Source organism: Prionailurus viverrinus, chromosome F1 (assembly GCF_022837055.1).
Source record: "Prionailurus viverrinus isolate Anna chromosome F1, UM_Priviv_1.0, whole genome shotgun sequence".
In the NCBI taxonomy this organism is placed as follows: Eukaryota; Metazoa; Chordata; class Mammalia; order Carnivora; family Felidae; genus Prionailurus; species Prionailurus viverrinus.
The window spans coordinates 64,859,684-64,887,246 of NC_062577.1; the positions used below are offsets into that span (position 1 = coordinate 64,859,684).

General features: G+C 58.2%; 1 protein-coding gene across 2 annotated transcripts; it reads right to left on the bottom strand.

Annotated features, from left to right (window-relative positions):
* Positions 1–3,203: 3,203 nt before the first annotated feature.
* Positions 3,204–26,910, bottom strand: PRCC (proline rich mitotic checkpoint control factor). Of its 2 annotated transcripts, none has more exons than XM_047840236.1 (7): positions 26,158–26,910; positions 15,249–15,296; positions 12,493–13,059; positions 10,234–10,329; positions 7,763–7,906; positions 5,727–5,792; positions 3,204–3,675 (listed from the first exon to the last, which is right to left on the bottom strand). In XM_047840236.1, the coding sequence occupies exons 1-7, from the start codon at positions 26,623–26,625 to the stop codon at positions 3,589–3,591; spliced, it is 1,476 nt and encodes a 491-aa protein (XP_047696192.1). In that variant the 5' UTR covers positions 26,626–26,910; the 3' UTR covers positions 3,204–3,588. The 2 variants fall into 2 exon arrangements, with proteins under 2 accessions (XP_047696192.1, XP_047696193.1); XM_047840237.1 differs by lacking the exon at positions 26,158–26,910 and adding an exon at positions 22,978–26,083.
* Positions 26,911–27,563: the final 653 nt, after the last annotated feature.

Genomic DNA, 27,563 nt, shown 5'->3' on the forward strand with positions numbered 1-27,563 from the left:
AGGAAAGCCAGGCCCTTTGTGGCTGGTTTCTGTTTGTTTGCTGTTTGTTGGGTTTGGGGTGGTTTTGTTTTGTTTTGGTTCAACCCAATAGGAAAGTGAGGTCTAGAGAGGGGAGGTGACAGGGAGCTGGAGGCCGTCACACCCAGATCCTGCTATCCTGATCCAGTGCTCCCCTTGTATCAGGGGCCCCTCCCGGGTCAACAGATAAGGTCCCCGTCCTCCCAGGGGCTCCCGCTGCAGGCTCGGCCCTGAAGAAGGTAGGGAAGCCTCCCCTGCTCACCAGGACCAGCACCCCTGCTCAACCTGCTCACTCCACTCCTGCGCTGAGGCCTGGGGATGGAGAGGCCTTGTGCAGGGAAGGAGGGGGGGCGATTCCTGAAGCAGTTGCCCCCCCCTTGCCGGAGACGCTGGCACCACAGGGGAAGGGCACCTCCCCAGTCACCCCATCCTCCCGCCCCCCTCCATACAGGGCCGCCTCTGGCTCAGTCCACCCAGAGTTGAGAGGACCTTTACCCCGGCCCCGCAGCCTCCATCAGGCCTCGCTGGGATCCCAGCAGAGGGCACAGCCTTCCCCTCCGGCCCTTTCGGCCCCAGGGCAGACCCGGCGGCCCTCCGGACCCTCCCTGGCCTCCTGTCTGCTCCCTCAGCTAACCCAGAACCCGCTGACTAAGGTGCCGGGAACTGGCAGCGGGGCAGGGGGTGAGTGGAGATCACCACCACGACCTTCTGGGTCCTGGGCCACAGCACAGCACCGCCCTCCCACCCCCGCCAGGGAGGGCCAGTGGCGTCACCGCTGAGCCCCACCCCCCCATTACCCCGACAGCCCTAGAACGTCTGCCCCCTGGTGGCAGAGGAAGGGGAGGTCAGCAAGACCAGGAGCACAGAGCGCTCCGGCAACCCTGCGGCCTCCCCAGGCCCCACAGCCCCTCCACCTGCCGCAGCGCCTCTGCACCCCTGCCGCCCAGCGCCCCTCAGCTGCTGGTAGTCAAGGACTTGAGCTTCCTGGGCTCTGCTCCCCTGGTCCGTGCGACACTGCACCCCAGGCTTAGCCCCGGCGGCTCTGGTGGCCCCCCAGGGCCTGTCTGGACCCACTCAGACCAAAGCCTTTGCCCTCCTCCCGTTTATTCATCAGAACTCGAGGCTACTGCCTGCGGGAAGCCTTCCCAGGTGAGGACTGTTTCTAACCTGTCAGTATTTCTCATGGTGACCAGGAAATCCCAACCACCAAATAAAAGGTCATCAGTGGTAGGACTAAAAAGTGGCTTTAAAAGACGTGGCCCAAGGGGCGCCTCAGTGGCTCAGTTGGTTAAGCGTCCAACTCTTCATTTCCGTTCATGATCTCACGGTTCATGAGTTCGAGCCCTGTGTGGGGCTCTGTATGGACAGTATGGAGCCTGCTTGGGATTCTCTCTCCCTCTCTCTGCCCCTCCCCCACTCGCTCACTTGCACTCTCTCAAAATAAACATTAAAAAAATAATAGGGGCGCCTCGGTGGCTCAGTTGGTTAAGCGTCCAACTCTTCATCTCCGTTCATGATCTCGCGGTTCATGAGTTCGAGCCCCGCATCAGACTCTGTGCTGACAGCTGGGAGCCTGGAGCCTGCTTCGGATTCTGTGTCTCCCTTTCTCTCTACCCCTTGCCCACTCACACTGTCTCTCTCTCTCTCCCTCTCTAAAATAAACATTAAAAAATTTTGTTTTAAGTAATAAAAAATTTAAAAACTGGCCCAAGACTATCTGCAGAGAACTGAGGTGGGAGGTAAGAACCTTACAGACAACAGGCCTAAATCCATCCACTTCCAGAATACACCAGGACCCTCCCTAAGGGCCACATCCTGCCTCCCAGCCCAGAGCCCCCGCATCTCAGTCGCGACGCAGCCACCCGTGTCAGGGTCCCCGGGGTGTGGCAGGCCAGGAGGCCGGGCTGCATGTGCAGGCAGCACATCGGGTACAGAAGACAAAGCTTTGGACTCGGGATCTCAGACTGTGGGGCCTGTCAACCCAGGTGACCACCTCAGATACCCCGGCGAGTGGCCTCGGCCCAGGTCCCGCGGCCTCCGCAGTGGAGTCCCGGTGGGTTGATGCTCCTTCCTGAAGACGGCTGGAGGCACCGCCACGGGCAGCTGTAGCCCCAGTGTCCCCGTGGGATGCAGGAGCCCTGTCTGGCTCCAGCCCCAAGTAGGTCAGATTTCAGATAAGTGGGTGGTTTTCCTGTAAGTGACGAAACCCTCCGCCGTACTTAATGAGAAACAGACTCCTCAACTTACCCAACGCGCAAGACCGCGAGCTCGGGGAGACCCTCCCTCCCGCCTCTTCCTTCTCACGCCCGGGTCCCCACGCCGCCACACGCTCCAAATGACCCCTTGGCCGTAACCTTCACCTTCCCATCTGTCACCAGGACTGTCAAACGGCGAGCTTCTCCAACGGCCCGGCACCAGGGCCGCTCCCTTCAGGGCTCTTCTCGACGCCCTGGTATCAGGAAGCCGCTGCAGCAAAGCACGGCCGGGGCCCCCCGGCACCCCCAGCACCCCGCTCCGGTAGTGGCCGCAGGACGCACGGTCCCGGGACAGGCGTGGGCCTCCCGCCCCTGCCTGAGCCCTGCCCCTCGGAGGAGGAATCAGGCCACCGGTCTTGCTGCACGTGGCATCCCAGTGCAGAACCGCCAACCCAAGTCCGTGACCCTGCCGCCTCCCTCCCCCAACCACTCCTCCCTCTCTCGCAAAAAGCTAGGGGTCCAGAAGTCCCCAAGGAGACCTGCCTGGCCCCCAAGCTCCACACAAATCTTCCAAGCCGTTCATAGCCAATGGCAACTGGTTGTCAACGTGAGTCCTTTCCAGGGACATTCACCACTTCACCTCCTGCTGGACCGAAACAGATGTGAAGCGACTCTTTCACGTCACAGAAAGGACCTCCTCGACCTCCTCTAGTCTCCAGAGACACCGGAGATCAGCGATACTTTCCAGATCTGGGACCACAGGCCCCCGCCCCGTACGAAGTCGTAGGCACGCCTCCAGAGTCTTCCATGGCCACGAGCCCAGTTTAGACGGTGGGCCCAGGGGAGAAAAGCAAGGCAATCATGAGGCAGGTTGTGAGGGTCGGGGCGGGGGGTGCATTACACTAGGTACAGTCAGACCGAGGAACAGGAAAATGCAGGAGGAAGATCCAGAATGGAAAAAGGAGAGCACACGAAAAAGTAGGAGAGGGGTTAGGGCGAGCAGTGTCCGTCAGACTGAATGTTTTATTTCAACAGACATCCCTGGTTTAAAATTAAAAAAAGAAAAAAAAAAAAAAAAAAAAAGATGGAGGGAGGGGTTCACCATTTCATCACACCCACGAGGGAGCAAAACTCCCATCCAAGGACTCGGGAGCCCCGTCTGAAGCATCACCGCTCGAGTCTTTGCTCCAAGACAGAGAGGAGCTGAGTTCTCTAACTTCTGTTAAGAAAAATCTATCAAACGTGTTCATCCTCGCGGAGGCGAGGGCTGGGTCCCCAGGGAAGGAGGCCCTGGACTTGGAGGCAGCGGGGGTCCCGGAGGTGAGGCCGTGGCGCCGGGCTGCAGGAGGTCCCGGGGGCAGTCGGGTCCGGAGCCCTAGAACCCGTACTTGGCTTGGGTCTGCCGGCGGCTCAGCTTGTTCTCGGACCAGGCGTTCTTCAGCTCCAGCTCCCGCTCCTTGGCCTGCGGCGAGAGACACGGGCGGGGGCGTCAGCCTGGGGTGACAGACTTCTCCCCTGGCCTCTGTGAGCTTCCCGCACCCGCCCCTTTCCCCCCTTGGAACACGTAGGGGAAGTAGCAAGTCCCCTTCCAGACTCCGTTTTCCCTGACTCAGGTCAAAGGGGAGACCCCGAGAAAGCAAAGAGCTAACGGGGTTTAAGCAGAGCAAAGACTCAAGGATCCCTGGCCCCGGGCGCCCGGCTGGCTCAGTCGGCGGACAGTGCAACTCGACCTCGGGGTCCTAAGTGTGAGCTCCACGTGCGGTGTGGACATGACTTAAAAAATCTTTACACGGGCCCCTGGGTGGCTCAGTTGCTTAAGTGTCCGACTCTTGATTTAGGCTCAGGTCATGATCTCACGCTTCACGAGTTAGAGCCCCTCGTCAGGCTCGTCAGGCTCCGGGCTGACAGTGTGGAGCCTACCTGGGATTCTCCCTTTCCCTGCCTCTCTCCCTCCCTCTCTCGACGCCCCTCCCCTGCTCGTGCATGCTCTCTGTCTCTCAAATAAATAAGCATTCAAAAAGTAATAGTAAATACATAAAATCTTTACAAAAACAGAACAGAAGCATCCTGGTCCTACACCTGCTGGAATTAAAACCGAATCTCTCCAGTGGAAACCGGACAGAGGTGAGCTGGAATTTGCATCTGAAAGGAGGACATTAGATGCCTTGGATGCCCGACCAGCCAAGCAGGAGAGGACAGCGTCCAAGATGTGGACAGGGCCACACGGGACACCAACAAGCAACAGCTGTGTCTCGAGATGGAGTGTCGCTGCTGTGCTGCACACAGTGGATGTGGAACCCTAGAAATTCACACCCCTTTCAAGCACAAACTGAAGCTGTGAAATACAGACTGGAAGGCACCAGAATTGTGACTTTCCTCTGCTGACCTCAACGCCACACTTGGGGACCCTACGGGCACCACCTGAGAAGGGGGGCTCGCCAACCCCACCCCGCCAGAGTTAGCTGATATCTGCCCACCTCCCCTTGGTTAAGGGGCGGAGGTGAAGAGTTAGGGTTTAGGGACACCTGGGTGCCTCAGCAGGTGAGCACTGGACTCTTGATCTTGGCTCAGGTCACGATCTCACCCTTCATGAGTTCAAGCCCCGCCCCTTCGACTCTGCGCTGACACTGCAGAACCTGCTTGGGATTCTGTCTGCCCCTCCCCCACTCGCACTCTCTCTCAAAATAAACATTTAAAAAAAAAAAAGGGTTTGGGCTTAAAAGAAAACCCTACCCTCGAATCCTTTCCCTACAAATAACAAGTCAGGATAAGGACACAGGGGAGTCCCTGAAAAGGAAGGCGAACCATTGACAAGAACAGCAAAAGCAGATTTCCCCCTGAAATCACCAGGCAGCAATGTGTCCCCAGGGAAAGGGCCAGAACAGCACGTTCCCATCTGGGTCTCAGACAGCGTTCGGTGCAGGAGGTCTCCAAAAGATGTCTGCTTAACGATTAAATAAGTGAGAGTTGCTGGGTCCTATCAGGTAAGTGACATTCTAATTCCAGAAGACATGTTTGGATTAGCTGCGATTTTTAATTATTTGTGTTGTTTCCTGCCACAGAAGTGGAGACTACCAAACCAACATCCTTATCAGGTGGATGTTCTGTTAAAAGCTGGCGAACCCATTTTTTTCTTTAGATTCTTAAATCCCTAGATAGATAAACTCGCCATTTATGTCTGATAAACTTGCCACGTAATAGAACCGTAGGAGAAACCACTTTGCTGCCCTCCGCGTGCATGTTTGGGTATCTGAATCTCCACCTAGTTTACTCACAAGCCCCTGGCACTTGAGGCTGAAGGGAAGTGGGAAGTGACAGGCGCCAGGCGGGGTGGGGTGGTAGGTGATTCTGAAGGACACATCCCCCCCTAGTGGCCACATGGAGAACGGACCCTGGGAAGCTGGTGCCTGGCAGGCACCTGGGCTTCCAGCCCACGGGGCGGTGAAGGGGCCTCAGGCCCGCAGTCAAGGGGTCTCAGCCGGCTGTCCCTGGGGTCTCCGGGGACCCTCTCACCTGATGGATCAGGTACGTGATCTGGTGCTTCCGCCGCTGCTGGCCCGTTGGCTGCTCCCCTTTCTTCTGCAAGGGAAGAAAACACACTCGTTAAGCCACAGGAAGAAAAGGAGAAGTATCACACGTGCCCAGATGGTGCAAGGCTGGGGCTTAGAAACCAAGTACTTGGCCTAAAACCTGGGGGAGAAAAGTCAGCTTGGGGCTGTTTTTATGTCTGTACGCTCACAAAACGATTTTTATTAAAACCATTATGCCAAAAACCCAGGCTAAGAAGCTCTGCCTGAAATAGCCTGCTAATATCTCTGCTGGACTGGAGATCCTTTGAGGTCAGGATTGTGTCTTCTGTTTCTTTGGTAACCCTACCCCACCCCACCCCACCCCCAGCAACAAGCACAGGGCTCTGCCCACAGTGGGCACTTGAAGCTGGCTGTATTACGTGCAGTGACTCTACAACAGCTTCTGTTCCAGGGCCTGGGTGACCTCCCTCCCTCTCGTCATCCTGCCCGTCTCCGCCTCAGCCCTCCCTGTCTCTGTCCCTTTCTCCCCGGCAGGCCAGCCACCCAGCCTGCTCCTACCTACAGCTTCCCCAGCTCTCCCATCCCCAGCCTCTAGCTGAAAGCCCGTCCCCGCCCCCCCCTCCCCGGCGTGTGCCTCCCCAGAGACCCTGGAATCAGAATTTTCACCACCACCCACCTCTCCCCAGTCTTCCAGCCCCCACCCGTAACTACACCCAAGCCCTAACCAAGCTCTGAAGCAAAGGCTTTACTGTCAAAGTCTATACTGGTCTGGGCTTTTTCATCCTACGGTTTTCCTGCCCCACCAGTGCTGCCTCAGACCAGAAGCATCAGGTCCCACCCAGCCCCCAACACTCCTCTCTGGAGGGTCCTCGGCAACCCCCATCACTCATCAACTTTCTCCCGGCTGTGCCGTAAAGCCCTCGAGGACACGAACCGTAGGTTTCTCTTCTTTTGAAACAGTCGAGCTGTAACACCATGAGGCGGTGAAGAAAGTAAGGACCCAAGCAGCAGCAAACCCCCAATTCCTGGCTGCTGTGGGACACCGTTTAACGTCACCATCAAAGCCGACAAGCACGACGCACTCGCCGGCCACGGTGGACGCCACCCACGGCGGCTGTCACACGGAACAGTGATGCTTCCGACCCGGTTAGGAGAGCACGCTCCCCCCGGTGGTTTTTCCGGGAAACACGGATGGCTCTGTGCTGATCTAACCACAGCCCTCTGCTCTGTCCTGTACGACCGCCAGCATTCGGTGAAAACAAACGGCCAGGGCTCAGATGGCCATCTGTGGCCACGGAACAGAGCGGAGAGGGTGGGAGGGAGAAGGGGAGAAGACGCCCGACCTCGGCCTTGCTGGTGCTGGGCTTGAATCCAGGGCTTCCCCACATTCCGCCCCCCGTGGCAGGCTCATAAATGTCCATGTTTGCTGTGCTCAGCTACTAGGTGGAGAGGGGTCCCTCACGCTGACTGAAGAAAACTAGCACAGGAAGGCAGGCGTGTGGTGTGGAAAGCACGGGGAATAAACACCCGAAAAGCCCCCAGCTGGCGACAATAAGTAACAGCAAAAAAGGAGAGGGGAGGGGCTGCAGACTCAGAACCGGAGCCCCCAGGATTCTGCTGTTCCACCCACACCTCAAAGATGTGCTGAGCCAGGCCCCAGCCTGGCAGGGTGGAGGCGGGAAGTGACAGAGGGAGAGGGCAGGGCAGCTGAGGGTTCTGTCCTGCCGCCGGGGAGACAGCCACAACGCATCAAAGCTCTTCCCGAGTCGCCCAGTCTCAGGGACAAGACTCCACCCCCCAGACAGAAAGCAAAGTGCCGCAAAGTTCTGGAAAGTTCTGGAAGGCGGAGGCTGCATCCGTGAGGCTCGGCGCCGGCTCCAGTCCCACGGGTGGCAGGCATCTGTGAAAGGTGCTGGGGGGTAACCATCGGGTGTGGGGTCGGGACAGGAGCAGGCCCAGATTCTGCTCTGGGCACCCCCCACCCCCAAGTTAGCCATGCAACAGACCCTTCCCACTTACTTTGCTGAATGACTTCATGGTTTTCTCTTCTGTCAACGACTTGGTCATCCACTGCTGAGCCCCACTGAGCTGGTCGTCACCTTTGATCTCCACAAAGTTGACTTCCTCCCTCCCTCGGTTCCTCTTGCCCTGTAGCCGCTTAAACTGGAAAAGGAGACAGAGAGCAGCAGTGGGGGATCTGGGTGAGAGATCGGGGACTCACCAGAAACCCAGAATTTATGGAATCATCTTACGACCATCCCCCCGCCCCCCGCGCTACCCACGGCGGCTGTCACACGGTGCAATGATGCTTCCCGACCCACTTAGGAGAACACAAGTAAGTGTCCTTAACTCCCCCCTGTGCGATACCCCCTTTCACCCCCCACCTATCAAACTCGTCTGATGCCCAATGAAAGGCTGCCGCCCAGACGTTCCCCTGCCCTCAGGGAAAGGGAGGCCAAGGCGGTACCCCCAAACGTGAGCGAGTACGGGGGCGGGGGATCACTGCTGGGAACATGTGCTCAAACTATGCGTAAGTTCAATGTACCGAAAAGGACCGCATACGATTTTCAGATTAAGAATTCAGAGTAGGGGCGCCTGGGTGGCTCGGTCGGTCAAACGTCCGACTTCAGCTCAGGTCATGATCTCACAAGTTCGTGGGTTTGAGCCCCACGCCGGGCTCCGTGCTGACGGCTCGGAGCCTAGAGCCTGCTTTGGATTCTGTGTCTCCCTCTCCCTCTGTCCCTCCCCTGCTTGCACTCACCTTTCTCTCTCTCTCTCTCTCTCTCTCTCTCTCTCGCTCTCAAAAATAAATAATCATTAAAAAAAAAAAAAGAATTCAGGGTAAAAAAAAAAAATCTAGGATTCTTCCTCTAAAAATTGGTTTTTACACGTGCGTTCCTTCTTACACGTTGGTTTGGCATCACAAAATCAGCAGACTCCACACCAGAGCGGACCTCAGAGGCGGAGCTGGGAGAGAGGGAGCCTGGCAAGGTTTCTAGGAGGCTGCCGCTCTTTCTTGCCCTCCTCACCAAAAGGGCAGGTCACACCAACGTCGCCCGGACTCGTGTGGGAGAGGGGGCTCTAACTGAAACACTCAGAGACCTGAGTGCAGGCCAGGCCCAGCTCTCAGCGTCACTGGTGAGGTCTCCTCCGAGGGACTCTACCTGCAGGAAAGAACTCTCGCCCCTGGCTGAGCTCTCTGCTGCCTCCCAGGCTGAGGACAAAAAGGGCCCAACTATGGACCGTGTCAAGGATACACCTGCAGGGGACACAGTGACAGCAGGAAGAAGCATGCGGAGGGATGGACACCTCTCTGTGAAGAGGCGAGAGGGGGTTATTTTTCCTAAGAGCCTGAATGCAAAAAGAGCACACCCCCACTTCCCCGGCCCCCTCCTGACAGGCTGAGACCTCCCTACGGAGAGAGCAAGGTTTCCCGTCCGGAACACAGCCTGACGGGACCCGGGGTTTTCTCTCTCCTTGTGCTGAGGTGAGGGAGCCCAGCGGCAGGGGATCCAGGCGTGTGAACACAGGAGTCATTTACTGTGGCTGCTGTCCTCTCCCCAAATCCATCGTCCCCTTCACCTTTAACGTGAAGGAGCCCAACATTCTGGCATATCACCGCCCAACCGGATAAAAGACTATCCCACCCCTGGGCTCCCCCCGAAGCCACACGTGGTCACGTGACCAGACTCTAGTCAACGAGACAGAAATGGAAGCGCTGGTAGGAACTCCGGGGAGATTTGGGGGAGGTCTCCCCAAAGGAGAAGAAGATACTCTTCCTCGGTCTCTCCACCTGCCGCAGAACAGCGGCCGCAATGCAGGCGAGAGAGCGGCAGCCTCGGCCGCCACCACCGACCAGAGGCACAAAGGCCACAATGTAGGGACAGCAGACGAATCATCACAAGGCGCCCCGGGTCCCCAACAACTATGCAGGGCTGCCTCCGGCCTTCTTTGAGGAAGAAAAAAGTTAACTCCTCTGATGTAAGCCACTGCACTTTGGAGTTTCTGCCACAGCGAATCCTAACTGAATATAGTTACAAAAGAAACAAAAACAAACAAAAAAACCCCACACCCAGTGCAGAGCCCAATGCAGGGCCTGAACTCTCGACCCTGAGATCAAGACCTGAGCAAAATTCCACCACAGGGGTGCCTGGGTGGCTCAGTCAGTTGGGCGTCCGGCTTTGGTTCACGTCATGATCTCGCGGTCTGTTGAGTTCGAGCCCGCGTCAGGCTCTGTGCGGACACCTCGGAGCCTGGAACCTGCTTCGGATTCTGTGTCTCCCTCTCTCTCTGCCCCTCCCCCGCTCACACTCTGTCTCTTCCTGTCTCTCAAAAATTAATAAACGTTAAAGACCTGAGCTGAGACCAAGAGTCAGATGATCAAACAACTGAGCTATCCAGGCCCCCCTCCCCAAAAGGTTTCTTTACTTTTGGATTTGAAACCTGGCGTCCATGGGTCAAAGATGGTCACCCGTGCTTTATTAACTTACTGCTTCGTCATCGATGAAGGAGGCGTCTGGGGCAATTTCCTGGGGGGGGACCAGGGCCGGGTCCTGTGCAGGATAGTAGCCACCACTGTAATAATCCTGCAGTCAAGAGAGGGAAAAAACACACCAACTGAGGGGCACAGCAGACAGGGGACAAGGTCTGGAGCAGAGCAAACCCTCACCAAGTGGCAGCGGAGGCACCCACACCACCGGCCCCTCAAGCGGCCCAGGTAGAGGCGTGCGTCCCGAGGACCCATCCGTAACTCAGAAGACGTGCGTGCATCCCGAGGACCCATCCGTAACTCAGAAGACCCTCTGCAGCTTCTCCGATCGGCACCGTCCAGGTGGCTATAGCTCAGGGAAGGGGGACAAGAAACAGGCATTCTCTCCTGCTTCGGTTTATACCCCTCTCCCTCGGCTGCTCCCCAGGGTGAATCCCAACCCTGACGCCACAGTCCCCTCAGCGCCACACCTCCTGCCCGCGAGATGGGAGACACGCTCGGCTGTGAGCAGGGGAGAGGTGTGAGGGCACACCGTTCCCACTCCTTGTCTTAATTTTGGGCCTGTGGACCCAAGGACGCTGCCTGCAACGGGGAGGGAGGGTGCAGATCTCTGATATGAAATAAATCGCCACACACCTGAAACTAACATAACATCCATCGCGTCAACTATAGTTATTTTCTTCTTTTCTTTTTTTTTTCAGGGAGTGCGGGAGAGGCAAAGGGAGAGGGAGAGAGGGTCTTAAGCAGGCTGCACACGCAGCACAGAGCCCGACGGAGGGCTCCATCTCACATCCGTGAGATGATGCCCTGAGCAGAAATCAAGAGACACTCAACCGGCCTCTGAGCCACCCAGGTGCCCCTCAACTATACTTCAATAAAAACCTAACAAAATAAATGGCTTTCGGACAGGTACGGAATTTACAAAGCCGGGAACGAGCCAAGGTGTGTGTTCCCGGGCACTTGGCTCGGGAATCTGATGACCGCCCTGGAGCTGAGCTGTCGGAGGCTGCTGCGGTCCCGGAGGAAGAGGGGTGCAGGCAGGACGAGCCCCCAGGAGGCCAGCCAGGTGGCCCTCGGGCTGAGAAGCGGCTTCCTCCCGGCCCACGCTTTCTCCCAATTCTTCCACTTTTGCCCAAAACTCCAAAAAATGCCCCTTTAAGAACATTCGTTTTATAGTGAACTAAATGGAAAGTAAGGTTTAACACTGACCGAATAAAACACGTAAGAATCCAGAGTGATCAGAGCACGATTTTCTATGAAAGCATTCACAGTAAGATACGTGGAATTGCAGGGTCCCGAGTGCACGTTACATGTTTTCACGTGCACGGACTCCCTCGGTGCAGTTTATAAATGAATACAGAACGCCTGGTTGTTGTTCCTTTAAATGGCTTTGGTTGTTGTTGTGTTTTGTTTTGTTTGGCTAAACAGGTCAGAACACCGGCGAGTCCCTGAGCCCCTGGAGCCCTCTCCACCCAGGACTGTGATGCCGGGAAAGTCTTTCCTAAACCCACTCACCTGGCCTCCCATATCCTCTGACGCCACTCGCAACAGAGCTAAGCAGCTCTTCCAAATGGCACTGGGATAAAAAGTTATCCCAACTCTTTCCTGGGCATTTGCTCTGGCCCGGGCACCATGCCACGCTGACGGGCTTGTCCCAGCATCGCTACGAGGCCACTGCTGTTACCGCCCCCCCCCCCCGTACAGCTGAGGAATCCGCCCAGACTCACACGGCTTGGGATTCCAAGCCCAACCCCCCCTCAGACCCCACTGTCTGCCACAGCACAAATTACGGTCCCCTGGCTCCCTGGGACAGGGGCCCCCGTCCTCTCACCTTCCCGTGCCTCCTGCCTTCCCCGCTCTTCCCTTCTGTGTTCAACTCTCCAGATCCCCTTCGCCCTCAGCCCCTCCTCCCTTCCTTCCTGCTCTCAGTGCACCCCTCCAGTTCACTCAGCCTCACCATCCACACCAGGGGGTCTTGGATCTCCCGCCTTCTCCCTACACCTCTCGCCAGCTCCTACGGGGCTGGTTTCCAGAACAAACGTTATCGGTTACGTACTTCTCCCTGTCAGACTTCAAGACGGGCCCTTTTTCGGAACAAAGGTGGTATGCTTTGAGGCCGGAGATATACAGGAAAATCAAGGCGCCGGAAGACATTAATTCAGCCAAAGCGAAACCACAGAGGCCGTAGGACCGGCTCAGAGCTCTCCGTGACCTCCACGCTCCAACGCGCCCTGGCCCGCCCTCCGGACCACCTACCCACCTGATAATAAGCACCAGCGGCATTGGCATCGCCATATGTGGAAAACTGGTTGTAGCCGTAGTCATCCCCAGGCTTAGGCATCCAAGGGGCCCCACTTGAGCCCGCTGCCATCTTGAATTCGAGGGGGGCATTGGCTGCGTCGTCCTGGAAGGCCGGCTCCGGTTCCGTGCCTGGAGGCAGCTCTTCAGGGACGGCAGGGAGGGGGTAAGGGTATGGCTCAACTCCAGGCGGCTCAGCCTTGTCAGGGAGGGAGAAAAAGTTCTCGGGGGCTACTTCCTCATCACTGTCGTCCTCCTCCTGCGTGATCTGCTTCGTCACCTGTAGGGCAGCACTCTTGGCGGCAGCCTTGATGGCAGAGGGTGACGGAGTGGTGGTTGTGGTGCCCACGACAGAGGCGAGGGAAGAGGGCTTGGTCTTAGAAGCCTGTCTGGAGGGCTTAGCGTCAGAGGAGCCATCCGCGGGCTTCCGGGAGGAGGCGTGGGGCAGGGGCAGCCTGCCAGTCTCTTTCACAGGCAGGTTTTTAGGCTGGGGAAGCAAGGCAGACAGGCCAGCGCCCTCGCCGGATCCCTGGTGAGCACAGGTTCGGGGAAGGAGGGAAAAAACGTGCCAAGTGAGATCTGGTGATACGCGTTATCAACACCAAGAACAAGAAGCACAGATAGGCGCTCCGGCCTAAAATCTCATCGGCCCCTGCTTCCTTCTCAACTCTGCCCGCTGCCTCGCTGGGGGATCCCATCTGCCTCCTACCTCAGGCCCCCCTGCTGGCTGCTTCTCCTAGGGAAGACATCACCCCTGTTCTCCTCGGCTCCACACCAACCCAGCTCCGCTGCCCTGTGCCCCAGGGCCTTCCCTGTGTCTGTGGCTTTTGGTGACTACGATGCTTTTAATCCCACATCATCCCTTCTTCCCAGAAAGCCCAGGGCTCTCTCCAGCTGATCGCTCTACCTCTCTCTCCAGGGCTTGAAGGTTCTTCTTAACATAGGAACTCCCTGCTTCCCTGGGATTGCTACTCAAAGTCAAGAACAGGGCTCTGTCCAAAAGACCTTCACTCCTGTTGTCCAAAGTCCTCTCCTCTGCCCAAGGAAAGCCCTATACATGTGGCACATTCAGCTTATGCCAGAGTCGAGAATTTAACTTCTCAATCTGTAAGCTAAATGAGTCAGCCCATCCCGAGTTCCTACTGCACGGAAAAATCTCTCCGATTCTGCTTTCTGTATGCCACGGGGCTAGCCTGGCCTAATTGGAGGGCCGAGGGAGGTGTCAGTCTAAAAAAGGAGAACGGAACAAGGCCACCATGCCCCTATCCTGGAGGACCAGTATACTTCAGCCCCTCGGCCAAGCAACACCCAGAGCAAGTGAAGAAAGGCTGGTGAGTCAGGCAGGCAGAACAGTTCATCTGGCCAGTTGGCTCCTCCCCCTGCTGTGTGTCCACAGCTCTGGAACATTCCAGCCAGGCGGACCGCAGAGACTCAAACACGTAGGGAGCGGGCCCAGGTGCCATGTGGTTCACATGCTCAGGCTACCTTGAAGCATCTGACTTCTCAGATGGAATCTGGGGTCACAGCCACACCCCTGTGCAGCACTGGGTCCCCACTCCGCCCGACAGCTGAGCCAGTGTCCCCCCAGCCCCTCCGCCAGCTGGGAGGCTGCTCTGTGCTCCGGAGGCCCTCTGAGCCAGTGCCCCCATGACTCAGGCTGCCCTCACCCACCCCCTCCAGGAAGCCACCCTGGGTAACGGAGAACCGGCCTCCAGCAGCCTCAGCCGCCAGTTTTGGCCGCGACTCCTCTTCCGTCACCCCCCACACACAGGGCCAGGACGTCACTCTCCCCTCCACATGACTGCGCCCGGAGAGCTCCCAGCAGTGGAGGTGACATCTTAGCAGAGTCAGGGGAAGGGGCAGCTCTGGCGTCACACGCCTGAGTCACGACATGGTCTGACAAAGGCAGGACCGCTTTTGCTCTTGTTTCCCCTGAGACATACGATCCACAAGATCAGAGAGCGCGTAAGTCCCTGAGCGCGGAGTGGAGCGGGAAGAAACTCCCGGGGGCCGGAATAAAGGCACCGGGACGGGGGAAAACAGGGCAAACGGCCGAGAGATCGGCTCCCGGCATCGTCTGGCTGAGGACTTCGGGTCTCAGGTCTGGAGCAGGAGCCAAGCGCAGCAGGGAAGGGCTGGGACTGGACGGTCAGACCCGGAGTCTGACCCCCCCGCCCTGCCCCACCCATCGCTGCCCGCGGGCAGGCTCCTCACCCGAGGTTTCCACCAGCAGAATTCGGGGGTGATGATAACGCCACGACTGCGGCGCTACCTTGAGAATGAAATCAACTAAAGGCTGGTACAGCACTGACAGCTGTGCCTGGCACGGCTGAAGTACTTACTTTCCAGGTTAAAGATGAGGCAGGAGGATAACTACACAACGCACACGCTCCTGACATCATTCTGCCGGCTCCGTTCACCCTTCCTAAACAATCCTTTCGGCGGAAATGCATCGCGCCCACTGGTCTCCGCCTCCCTGCCGCTGGCTGCCCCCAGCAGGGGTGACCCCACCGGGCCAGCACCGAGCAACGGCGAGGGGAGGGCACACGGCACGAGGGCCGGCGGCTCCGAGAGCAACCAGGCCACGCGGAGGGAGCCGGTCCTCAGATGCTTGCATCTGCCCTACGTGTGATGCGGAAACACTTCCGGGGCGTCGTGACTCTCTTTCGGGAGGCAGTACGGGAAGAGAAACGGCTTCTGCCGGGTCACAAAGCTCACCTGAAGGACAGTTTTCTTCTTGGAGGGCTCGTCTTCCTCGGAATCTGACTAAGAAAAAAAGAAACGGAATAAGGCCTTCCTGCGTGAGGGCGGAGGAGGAAACACCCGCATCCAGCGAGGTCCAGACGAGGGCGGCCCGCGCGTCTGTGCGGTTGCAGGGGAAGCGCCCGAGAGCTCCCTCCCTGCTCTCGAACCGCCTCAGGGCGAAGGGGGGTGTGGTGACTTCCCCAGGGCGCTGGTTCTGCCCCGGGTCCTGCGGCCCCGGCTCCTTGGCATCGATTTCTACTCCTCTAAAGTAAAAGCCTTTCCTCCCGTTTAGACCTGGTGGAAAGAAAAGGCTACACCCATTTTTCTCCTAATAAATCTGTCTGCTGGAAGACGGATGGATGTGGCCCACCATCTCCCCCAGTCTCAGCTGCCCCTCTGAAACCGCTCACGCAGACACCATAACCACACGGCCGGGCAACTCCGGCGGGAGTTAAGTGGGGTGTTAACTACTCCCTGTGCAGCATTAAAGGTCAAAGCCATTGGAGAAATCCATTCCCTCTGCAAGTATGATCTACCGTCTGCCAGACAGAGTTGCTCGCGTCCAGGAAGAAGGTGAGCAAATGGGGACGGTGAGCGCTGGGGGCAAGACAGGAGGCCATTTGTGTCACCCTCTGACTCACCGGGGCTGTCCCTAACACAAGCTCTCACACTGGAAGCTCCCTGACCTTGGAGCTCAGTACCAGATCCTGAACATGGCCAAGGATCAAAAAGGTGCAAGCCTATGATTTTTCAAAGTTATTCCCCTAGGGGGCGCCTGCGGGCCCAGGCGGTGGAGAGACCGACCTCGGCTCAGGTCGTGATCTGGCGGTTCAGGAGGTGAAGCGCCCAGGGGGGCTCTGGGCTGACAGCTGGGAGCCCGGAGCCTGCTTCGGATTCTGTGTCTCCCTCTCTCTCTGCCCCTCCCCACTCGCACTCTGTCTCTCTCTTTCTCTCCAAAGTAAATAAAAACATTAAGAATAATTACAAATAAATACATAGGGAAGCAAGTAAGTAAGTAAGTAAATCCCGGGACGCCTGGGTGGCTCAGTCAGTTGAGTGTCTGACTCTTGATTTAGGGTCAGGTCACGATCCCAGGGTCATGGGATGCGCGACGAGTGTGGAGCCTCCTTGAGATTCTCTCCCCACCCCACCCCCACTTGCACACTCTCTCCGTCTCTGTAAAATAAAAAAAAATAATGCTAAAGCATTTTTTAAAATTAAGAATAAATAACAAGTGGATTCTCAAGCCAAGAACCTTAAAAGCTTCCATGTGTTCCCAGGGCCTGCTTTGGGCGTCTGTGCATAAAGGGGATCAGGCAGGTTTCAGACGCGTCCGTGTGCAAGATGCTGCAAGAACTCAAACGCTCTGCTGGAATCTCTCGGCCGACCCTCACGGCCCACAAGTCCCTCCCCCGGCTCATCGGCTACAAGGACCTCACAGCGACTGAGAATCTACTCTATGCAATCCACAGTGCATGTATCGACGGATGTCCCGACGGCCGCCCCAGGCTGGGTGACGATGCTCATCCGCTCTGCCCACGGGCACGGGGCAGGGCCTGGAGCAGGTAGAGTCCTGTCCCCTGTTCCCCAGACCAGTCCCCCCGGTGTGCCTCAAAGATTTTGTGTGTGTGCTGTGCCACGGAAGAAGTCCCCGTCCTCAAGGAACTCACAATCCAGTAAGAGTGACAAGCGGCACGTAACAAGGCAGGACAACACAAAGGGCGTCAAGTGTGGTTCAAACACCCCCTCCACGAATCTGCTGGTCCCACGTTTGTCTCTCCCCCATGTGGGTCCTCACCTTACCGCCCAGTCCCGGCACCTGTATCAGTATGTTACAAAACCCGTAAGGGGAGTCTGTCTGGGGGGCAGGGGGACAGGGGAAGAGGTGGCAGAGGGCAGGACGGTCATCTTAGGTGGCAATCAACTCACGACGCTTCACTCGTCCTTCCAGTAACACTTCCCGGCAGGCCCTGTCATCTGTTTCGAGGGGGAGGGAAGGCAGCCCCGGAGAGGTCAAGTACCAGCTGGATCACGGCGGAACCAAGGGCCGGAACCATTCAGCTCGCGCGTCTCCGCAGAGACACCGTGCCGAGTTGTCCCCTGCTGGCCCGGGCCCGAGATCCGCCCTGACCAGGCCCCTCAAGACCCCACTCGACGCAGACGGGCGCACACGGCACCAAATCAGAACTACAAGTGTGAGTCTCGGCTGTGCCATTTATTTGCGGCCCCCAAGCCTGTGGAAAATAGCACGCGCACACATCACAACGATGCGCTAAAGACCGCACGAGCGTCTAGCCATGGAAACGTACATAAATGAAAGTTCTTGGCAGAGTTCGAGGACTCTCATTCTCTCTGGCCTGCCAAGACATCAAACTCAACCAAAAAAAAAAAAAAAAAGCAAATAAACAAAGCATTAAGCCCCAAACACCTAAACATCTTGACCCGTTCTCTCTGTTCCAAACTCCCATTGCCTCAGAGACCCCTGACCATCCCCTGGCCTCGTAACCACAGAGACACGTCCCCTCCCCGGCAGGGCGCATGTGGAACCACCTCACTACCGGGCACAGACGGTTTTCGTGACGTCTGGAGGCCCAATCAAACTTTAACATCTTAGGCAATTAGGTTCAAGTGCAACAATGTGCAAATAAACAGGTTTTGTCCAAGTCTCAGATGATTACGTTTATAAAACTGTACAAACATATATTTTTTTTAATTTTTATTTTAACGTTTATTTTTGAGACAGAGAGAGACAGAGCATGAACGGGGGGAGGGTCAGAGAGAGAGGGAGACACAGAATCTGAAACAGGCTCCAGGCTCCGAGCAGTCAGCACAGAGCCCAATGCGGGGCTCGAACTCACGGACTGCGAGATCATGACCTGAGCCGAAGTCGGCCACCTAACCGACTGAGCCACCCAGGCGCCCCAATTATTATTTTTTTTAAACATTTAGTTTTGAAAAAGAAAGACAGAAAGACAGTGTGAATGGGAGAGGGCCAGAGAGGGAGACCCAGAATCCCAAGCACGCTTTGTGCTGACGTGGGGCTCAAACTCAAAAACCGTGAGATCATCACCTGAGCCGAGGTCAAGAGTCGGATATGCTTAACCGACTGAGCCACCCAGGCGGCCCCATAACATTTGCCACTTTAACCGCTGTGTGCACTCGGTAGCATTAAGTGCGTTCAGTGTTGTACAACCATCACCACTATTTCTGGAACTTTCCATCATCCCAGAGAGTCTGTACCTGGTAAACAATACCTCCCCTTGCCTGCTCGCTGCACTCCAGCCCCAGGGACCCTCCACTCTCCTGTCCCCTGGGCTCTGCACACTGTGGGCATTTCGTGTGGCTGGGATCACACAGCACGTCCCCCGCTGTGGCTGGCTTGTTCCTCTTAGCGTAACGCCTTCCAAGGCCATCCACGCTGCACACGTGTCAGAGTTTCCTTCCTTTTTAAGGCTCAATGACACGTGTGGCATGGACATGTCGTGCTGCTGTCCACTTGCGGACACCTGGGCTGCGGGCGCCTTCCGGCCGTGGAGAAGAGCGTTGCCGCGGACATGGGCGTGCGTGTGGGAGGCCTGCTCTCGGCTCTTTTCACCGAGGAATGAAACTGCCGGATCACAGGGGCACCAGGCCGGCTCAGTCGGGGGAGCCATGCGACTCGATCTCGGGGTCATGAGTTCAAGTCCCATGTTGGGTGTAGAGCTTACTTAAGAAAAAACTTAAAAAATAAAATTAAAAAAAAAAGAGGGGCACCTGGGTGGCTCAGTCGGTTGAGCGGCCGACTTCGGCTCAGGTCATGATCTCGCGGTCCGTGAGTTCGAGCCCCGCGTCGGGCTCTGTGCTGACAGCTCGGAGCCTGGAGCCTGTTTCAGATTCTGTGTCTCCCTCTCTCTGACCCTCCCCGTCTCGTGCTCCGTCTCTCTTAATAATAAATAAATGTTTAAAAAAAAAGAAAGAAACTGCTAGACTGCGGAGTAATTCCAAGTGACTTTCTGAGGAACTGCCACACTTTTCCACAGGAGTAGATCAAACGAAGGCCATAGAGTCAGCTCCTAGAGAGCAGCAATCAGCCAGTGGTGACCTGGGCAGGGCTGTGCCATCAGACCCAGAGAGGGCGACGTTCCAGGCACCACGGAGCCTCGGGCTGGGCCAGCGCAGGCCCTCCTGGGTCTCAGAGGCGCAAACTGCTTGCGCCTCTGAAGGAGAGAGGAATGGACGTCTTGGCCTCACAAGAGCCTGAGCCTCCACGGCCACCACTGTCCTCTCCGCTCCAGCTGCCAAGAGTGACAAGACGCACGCACGGAGACTGCAGAGCAAACGGAAACAGACATTTTCCATTAAGCCGGCCCAGTGGGATCTGCTCATCTATCAGAGCGGTTCTCTTATCTTCCCAGGCTCGGGCTCTGGCACACGCCCGCTCCAAAAGGCCATCTCGAGCTGCCAGGGCCAGGAGCCAGGGAGGAAAGAAGGGCCCAGGCCCCGACCCCCCCAGGCTCCAAACCCGAATCACCACCACACTCCTCGCGGCTTTATCCCAATTAGCCTGACTCATCAGCCGGTTTCCGTCTTTGGTCTCCTGATCTTCTGCGGACAGATGCCCTCCAGTTAGAGCAATGTTCCCTTTCGCCTGCCTCTCCCCTACAGCACCCTCACCACACTGCCTCTCCCCTGCCGCATCCTCACCGTGCTGCCTCTCCCCTGCCGTACCCTCACCGTGCTGCCTCTCCCCTGCAGCACCCTCACTGCGTTGCCTCCCCGCTACAGCACCCTCACCACACTGCCTCTCCCCTACAGCACCCTCACCACGCTGCCTCTCCCCTACAGCACCCTCACCGCACTGCCTCTCCCCTGGCGCATCCTCACCATGCTGCCTCTCCCCTGCCGTACCCTCACGGCACTGCCTCTCCCCTACAGCACCCTCACCGCACTGCCTCTCCCCTGGCGCATCCTCACCATGCTGCCTCTCCCCTGCCGTACCCTCACCGTGCTGCCTCTCCCCTGCAGCACCCTCACCGTGCTGCCTCTCCCCTGCAGCACCCTCACCGTGCTGCCTCTCCCCTGCCACATCCTCACTGCACTGCCTCCCTCTGCCACACCCTCACCGCACTGCCTCTCCCCTACAGCATCCTCACCGTGTTGCCTCTCCCCTGCCACATCCTCACCGCGCTGCCTCTCCCCTGCCGTACCCTCACCACGCTGCCTCCCCCCTACAGCACCCTCACCGTGTTGCCTCTCCCCTGCCATACCCTCACCGCGCTGCCTCTCCCCTACAGCAAGCACCCTCATCGTGTTGCCTCTCCCCTGCCACATCCTCACTGCGCTGCCTCCCTCTGCCACACCCTCACCGCACTGCCTCTCCCCTACAGCACCCTCACCGTGTTGCCTCTCCCCTGCCACATCATCACCGCGCTGCCTCTCCCCTGCCTCACCCTCACCACGCTGCCTCTCCCCTGCCACATCCTCACCACACTGCCTCTCCCCTGCCTCACCCTCACCGCGCTGCCTCTCCCCTACAGCACCCTCACCGTGTTGCCTCTCCCCTGCCACATCCTCACCGCGCTGCCTCTCCCCTGCCGTACCCTCACCACGCTGCCTCCCCCCTACAGCACCCTCACCGCGTTGCCTCTCCCCTGCCACATCCTCACTGCGCTGCCTCTCCCCTGCCACATCCTCACTGTGCAGTCTCTCCCCTGCCATACCCTCACCGCGCTGCCTCTCCCCTACAGCAAGCACCCTCATCGTGTTGCCTCTCCCCTACAGCACCCTCACCATGTTGCCTCTCCCCTGCCACATCCTCACTGCGCTGCCTCCGTCTGCCACACCCTCACCGCACTGCCTCTCCCCTACAGCACCCTCACCGTGTTGCCTCTCCCCTGCCACATCCTCACCGCGCTGCCTCTCCCCTGCCGTACCCTCACCACGCTGCCTCCCCCCTACAGCACCCTCACTGCGTTGCCTCTCCCCTGCCACATCCTCACCGCGCTGCCTCTCCCCTGCCACATCCTCACTGTGCGGTCTCTCCCCTGCCATACCCTCACCACGCTGCCTCTCCCCTACATCAAGCACCCTCATCGTGTTGCCTCTCCCCTGCCACATCCTCACTGCGCTGCCTCCCTCTGCCACACCCTCACCGCACTGCCTCTCCCCTACAGCACCCTCACCGTGTTGCCTCTCCCCTGCCACATCATCACCGCGCTGCCTCTCCCCTGCCTCACCCTCACCACGCTGCCTCTCCCCTGCCACATCCTCACCACACTGCCTCTCCCCTGCCTCACCCTCACCGCGCTGCCTCTCCCCTGCCGTACCCTCACCACGCTGCCTCCCCCCTACAGCACCCTCACTGCGTTGCCTCTCCCCTGCCACATCCTCACCGCGCTGCCTCTCCCCTGCCTCACCCTCACCACGCTGCCTCTCCCCTGCCACATCCTCACCACACTGCCTCTCCCCTGCCTCACCCTCACCGTGCTGCCTCTCCCCTGCCACATCCTCACTGTGCGGTCTCTCCCCTGCCGTACCCTCACCGCGCTGCCTCTCCCCTACAGCAAGCACCCTCACCGTGTTGCCTCTCCCCTGCCACATCCTCACCGCGCTACCTCTCCCCTGCCATACCCTCACTGCGCTGCCTCTCCCCTACAGCACCCTCACCGTGTTGCCTCTCCCCTGCCACATCCTCACCGCGCTGCCTCTCCCCTACAGCAAGCACCCTCATCGTGTTGCCTCTCCCCTACAGCACCCTCACTGCGCGGCCTCTCCCCTACAGCACCCTCACCATGTTGCCTCTCCCCACCGCACCCTCACCTGCTGCCTGTACAGCTGTGCTTGTCCATGGCTCTTCTCTCTCCCCAACGGGCACTGCTTCAGAACAAAACACCCCTGGACTCAACCCTGCCACTCCCAAACTGTGACTTGAGACAGATCACCTCTGTTCTCTAAACTTCTGTTTCCTCACCTGTAGACCAGGGCTGCAACCGCCCAGGCAGTGTCAGCCACTCAGCGGGCGTCCCAGAAGGGTCTGTGCCCCTTCCCGCTCCACCTCTACCAAGGGCTGAAACTCAGCTAAACCTGCTGCCGTCAACTCTTTACTTGGTTAACGGAAATGCCCAAAATTAGTGAAGTCTGCCTCTCACACCCTCCAATTTTCCACTATCTGGGTATACGATCTGGAAGTATAAGTAATCCTAACCCAGATAAGCCTCAAATTTGCTTGCTCTAAAATGCATGTTATAGGACACAAAACTTTTTCTTTTTTTTTAATTTTTTAAATGTTTATTTATTTTTGAGAGTGAGAGAGAAAGAGACAGAGTGCAAGCAGGGGAGGGGCAGAGAGAGGGAGACACGGAATCCCAAGCAGGCTCCGGGCTCCGAGCTGTCAGCACTGAGCCCGTTGTGGGGCTCGCACTCCTGAACCTTGAGATCACGACCCAAGACGAAGTCAGACGCGCAGACTGAGCCACCCAGGTGCCCCAAGGACAGAAAACTCTTACAGCAGACTCACTTTGCTAATTTTGACATTTTGTATCCTAATTTTAGAAGTCTGAGTCCACGAAATCAACAATCGTCCAGCCCAATGCGTGGGGGGGTGGGGTTAGCCCGGGTGGAGTAAGGAGGGAAGAAGGGAAAAGGAAATGACCATCTGTTCTGTGGGTCCTTCCCAGTCCCTCATGTAAACCGAAGGCTGACTGAATGTGACCTCGCGTCGCACCTGGACAGACTTGGGCGCTGCCCCGTCCCGACTGCAGCTGACTGATGAGCCGACCCACATCAGACCGACCGTATTCTCTCCTGGAACACCAGGACCGGGACTAAGAACGCGGCTCCATCTGGACTGATCACTAAAGAGAAATAAAACACGAGAAGGGGTGGGGGTGGGGCGGCCATCTTTCATCGGCAGCAAAGGTCAAGCAGCAGAGGAAACTGATCTGCAGCCAAAGAAGCTTGAATCAAACACGCAAAGATCTCCAACTTCTGACTCCAGGCCCTTTCCCCCGGCACCTCAGGACATTCATTATTCAACCTGGCTTGAGGTGGTTTCTGATCCTTGCAACGAACTAAATCCAGCTAATCCCCAATCTGCTCTGTATTCCCTAAATAAATGGCACCACTACCCTCCGGCTGCCTGAGCTAAAAGGCAGGGGTCAACCTTGAATCCTGGCCCTCACCTAGGCCGTCCCATCGACCGCCCAGACGGCCCAGACGCTCTACCTCCTCCACAGCCCTGCCACCTGCAGCTCTCCCCAGGCCCGCGCCCGGGTGCCCAGGCCATCACCCCCTGCCACGCCGTGCCTGCCGGTCTTGCTCCCCCAGGTCTTAGGCGCTGTGCAACCAGAGAATTCTTGCTCGGCCCGTTAAGGGCGCCTCGCTACCCCAGGGTCACTTACGAAGGCCTTTCCGTGGTGCCCAGAGGCCACATCCCCTGGCCTCAGCACCCCCACGTCCCCGCATCCAGCTCCGGAGCTTAACTCACTCCAGGTGCCCCGGAAGCATGGTCTCTCTCGCCGCTAAGCTCCCTGCCGCATCCTGCCCCTCCGCCTGACGTGCGCCTCCCCGCGGCACCCGCTTTCTCCGGCTCCCTCTACTCACGCATCTCATCTCTGCGCAGACATGTCCTCCCTCTGGCAGCCTCCCCAGCCTCTAGACCGGATTAGCACCCACTAGGTACGTTCCCACGGCACCAGCTCTACCGTGGCTCTTCTCCGACTTGACCTGAAATCTATCTCCTTGTCCGCCTCCTCCAGAAGCTCCTTGTGGGCAGAGCCTATCACGTTCACTGTACTCCGAGCTGCTGACACAGAGAAGCAGGCTAGGATCGAACGAACGAACGATCGAACGAACCAACGAACGAACGAGAGTTCAGAGTTCATTGCTGCTACTTCAACTCCAAACCCTAAAGGGAAGTCACTTAAGAAAATGTTTATTTATTTCTCCAAACGTGCCCTGTGAGCCTACTAAGTGCAAGACACACAGCTTAGAACCGGAGGAGCACGACCCTAAAGCCAGCAGCCGCCCTCAGCTGACCAGCCTGTGCTCTTGGGGACCTTTCCGCAGGAACCATGCGCTCAGAGACCGCCAGCACCAGCTCAAGCTGAAGGAAGGTAGGAAACTGAAGGGGGAGGAAGCTTTGGCTTTATCTGAATGATCCGAGTCTCGAGTCTTGTTCACCTTGGAGAATTCGGGAACTTTGGGAACTTCGAGAATCACACTGACAAAGGAAGGACGGGGCGGGGAGTCCTCAGGGGTTTCCCCCACCTCAGCCAGACCGAATGGAAGACTCTACAACCTTTAGCGGCAACTTGTTCTGATGCTGCCTCCCCAGACCTGCAAATGAACTCTCCGCCGTCACAGTGGAGGGAGGCAGGCTGCCTCAAAGTGCCTCCTCCCCCCAGACATCAGAGGTAAACTAGGCGGAGAACACGGCGAAGCAGACAAGAGAGAGTGCGGAAGAAACGAACCCGTTCTCTTCAGTCTTGTTCAGGGACTTCCCTGCGCTCGAGGCAAAACCAAGACCAAAGTTTCACTGGAGACAGAAGGCTGTTTGGGATCCTGGACTTGGAAACAACAGACTCGGGACAAAGAAAGGGTGAAGTAACGTGAAAGAAAGTTTGGAACGAGACGTGAGGGAGATCCTGGAGCCTCCTTTTCGTGAACAGTCCACATTCATTCACGTGTGTTCACTCAGGGAACATCCAGGCAGCAGTCCGCACACCCCGAGCACTGTTTCGACCGCGAGGGATACGGCACGAATCAACAGGGCCTGCCTTCGGGGGGGGGGGCTTGTACGGCTGCCAGAGAAAAAGGAAAGGAAAGGGTGAGGGACAAGAGGCTGCAGTTCATGCAGGTGGGCCAGAAAGCCCTCCTGAGAAGCCAGCTTCCAAAGGAGCCGATGGGAGAACAAAAGGCCATCTGGGGTTAGAAGGCGAGGGGCCAGCAAGTGCAAGGAACGGGGGACGGCCCCCAGCCAGAGCTGGAAGCCTGCAGGGCAGGAAGAGCAAAAATAAGCTTCTCCCAGAGGGCTACCAAAGGTGAGCGCGAGACTGACCGGTTCGCTTTTCAGGAGCCCGAGAGGAAAGACCTCGGCATAACCCTAAGCTCCTGCCCGCCCGCAGGCTCCATGTCCCCTTTATTCCCAAAGCACTCGCTCCAGAACAGGCCTTCTATTTTCTGTTCCAACTTGGCGGCTTCTTCTAGAAATAGAACCCAAGCATCCTATCTCCCCTAGGCTTAGCGGTACCTAAACGGGGAAACTGAGGCACCGGCCTGGAAGTGACACACCCAGCTCTTCACCTCCACTCTGTCCTTTTCCAGGTAAGATCTTACCTGCCGGACACCTGTTACCTCCCAGAGCTCTGCAGCAGTTGAAAGGGGAAGAAGGGGAAGGACAAACCCTCCCCTTCTTCCCTAACTCCCCTCAAGAGCAGAACTCGGGACGCCTATTCTTTTCGTCCAGACCCTAATGGTTTTAGGTGCAGGGGGGAAAAGTTGGTCCCGAATGTGCAGGCAAGGGCTCAGCTCAGGATTCCTGCCTCCTGTCACTTCTTCAGGTGGCAGGTGGTAAGCCGTTCTCCGGATAAGACAAGTACCACACGGCCTGGGCTGAAGACGCAACAGGGGAGCAGAAGCAGGCGCGCGGGGGCCCGGGACCGCCAGTGCCGGGGGACGGGACGTGGCCCTTCCGCAGGCGGGTCCGGCCCCGCGAAACCCGCGTGGACAAACAGGGAAGTTGACAAACTCAGCTCAGTGAATCGCAGCGTGGCAGGAACGCAGCGGTCCGCGGCCAACGGAGGCACGCACAGGAGGCAGCCCCGGAACCTCCCAGGTCCCTGGTCCGGCGGGGCCCAAACCCGAGCCGAGCGGCAGTGCGGGGGCGCCCTCCCCGGATACTCACATCCCCCTTACGCAGCTCCGGCGCCGCGATCTTCACGGGCTCTGTCCGCTTCTTTGGCTTGGGAAGGCCCAGGGGGGGCCCGGCACCGCCCACGGAGGGCGGCAGGCCGAGGCCGGGGCCCCGGGGCGAGGGCAGCCCCAATCCCAGCCCCTCCCCAACTCCCGCCGCCTCGGCCGGGCTCACGCCTGGGGGTGGGGGGAAGCCCCCCAGGCCGAAGGGCAAGGGCGGAGGCGGCTGGAGCCGGGGGTCTCCGGCGGGAGGGGGCAGCAGCAGCGGCGGGGGGAAAGCTGGGGCCAGCATCTGGGGGGGCGGAGGCAGCAGGGCCGGGCCCTTGGGTGCGGGGAGAGAGGCGAACAGGCCCCCTAAAGCGGGCCCAGATGGAGGGGCCGCCGCCTCCTCCTCCTCCGGCTCCGGCTCAGCCTCATCCGGCTCACTCTCATCGCTGCTGGCGTAAGCAACCAGCGACATGGCGCCTCCCGCCTTTGGGGCGCCCTTGCCGGCAGACGAGGCCTACTTGAGACCGGGGATGTCCGGGGGCCTAGTGGGCCCCGCCACTGGGCGGGGCGGGGCACCGAAAAGCCCGCCTTCTCCGTACTCTGGGGCTAGGCCCGGCAGGAGCCCATGGCCACGGTAGATTTCCACCGAGCAAGGCTTCCCTCTTCACTTAAGCTCCCAGTCCCGGGCAACTACACACAGCTAATGGCCGCCGAGTCACTCCGCCTCCTCCTCGCCTCACCAATATAGAAACTACAACTCCCAGAGGACACTTTGGCCACAACTCCATTCTCCGCCACTGGAAGCCCAGCGCGGGGCACGGCGGGAGTTCGAGTCCGAGGAAGGATTAAGGGTCGCGCAGAGAGCCAAGAGGGAAACCCGCCTCTGACGCGAGGACTCCTGGGATGAGTAGTTTCTTCGGTCCTCTGACAATTCCTCAGGGGACCACAAGCCCCATCGGTCACCGCGGTAGTCAGCCGACAGTGGGAGAGCGTTTCGGTACTTGAAGTTCCCTAGGGTAGACGCGTGGGCGCTAAGACTGCTGGGAGATGTAGTGCTCTTAGGAACCGCAAGCGACGTCGGGAACGAGAGGGAGTCCGCGAGAGTGGTGAATGGGGAAAAGAGCTTAAAGGAAAAGTGAACTTTAAAAGAACTGACGCAGCCCCCGTGTGGCCTGAAGCCAGGAATTGGCCTAAAACACCCCAAAAAGAGGCGGGGCCCGAGAGACCTATGCAAAATTGGGAGATGAGTGAGAAAGAAGTGAGACTTAGGGCCTAATAATAAACGTCTGAGAGCTGAAATGAACGTGCCCCGCGTGGGGAGGTGACTCCCTCGCCCTGACCAAGGTGCACGCCCAGGAGTGACCCTTCGCTGTCCAGCCTGGGGTCTCCCCGCGACAGCCGGCGGAGAGA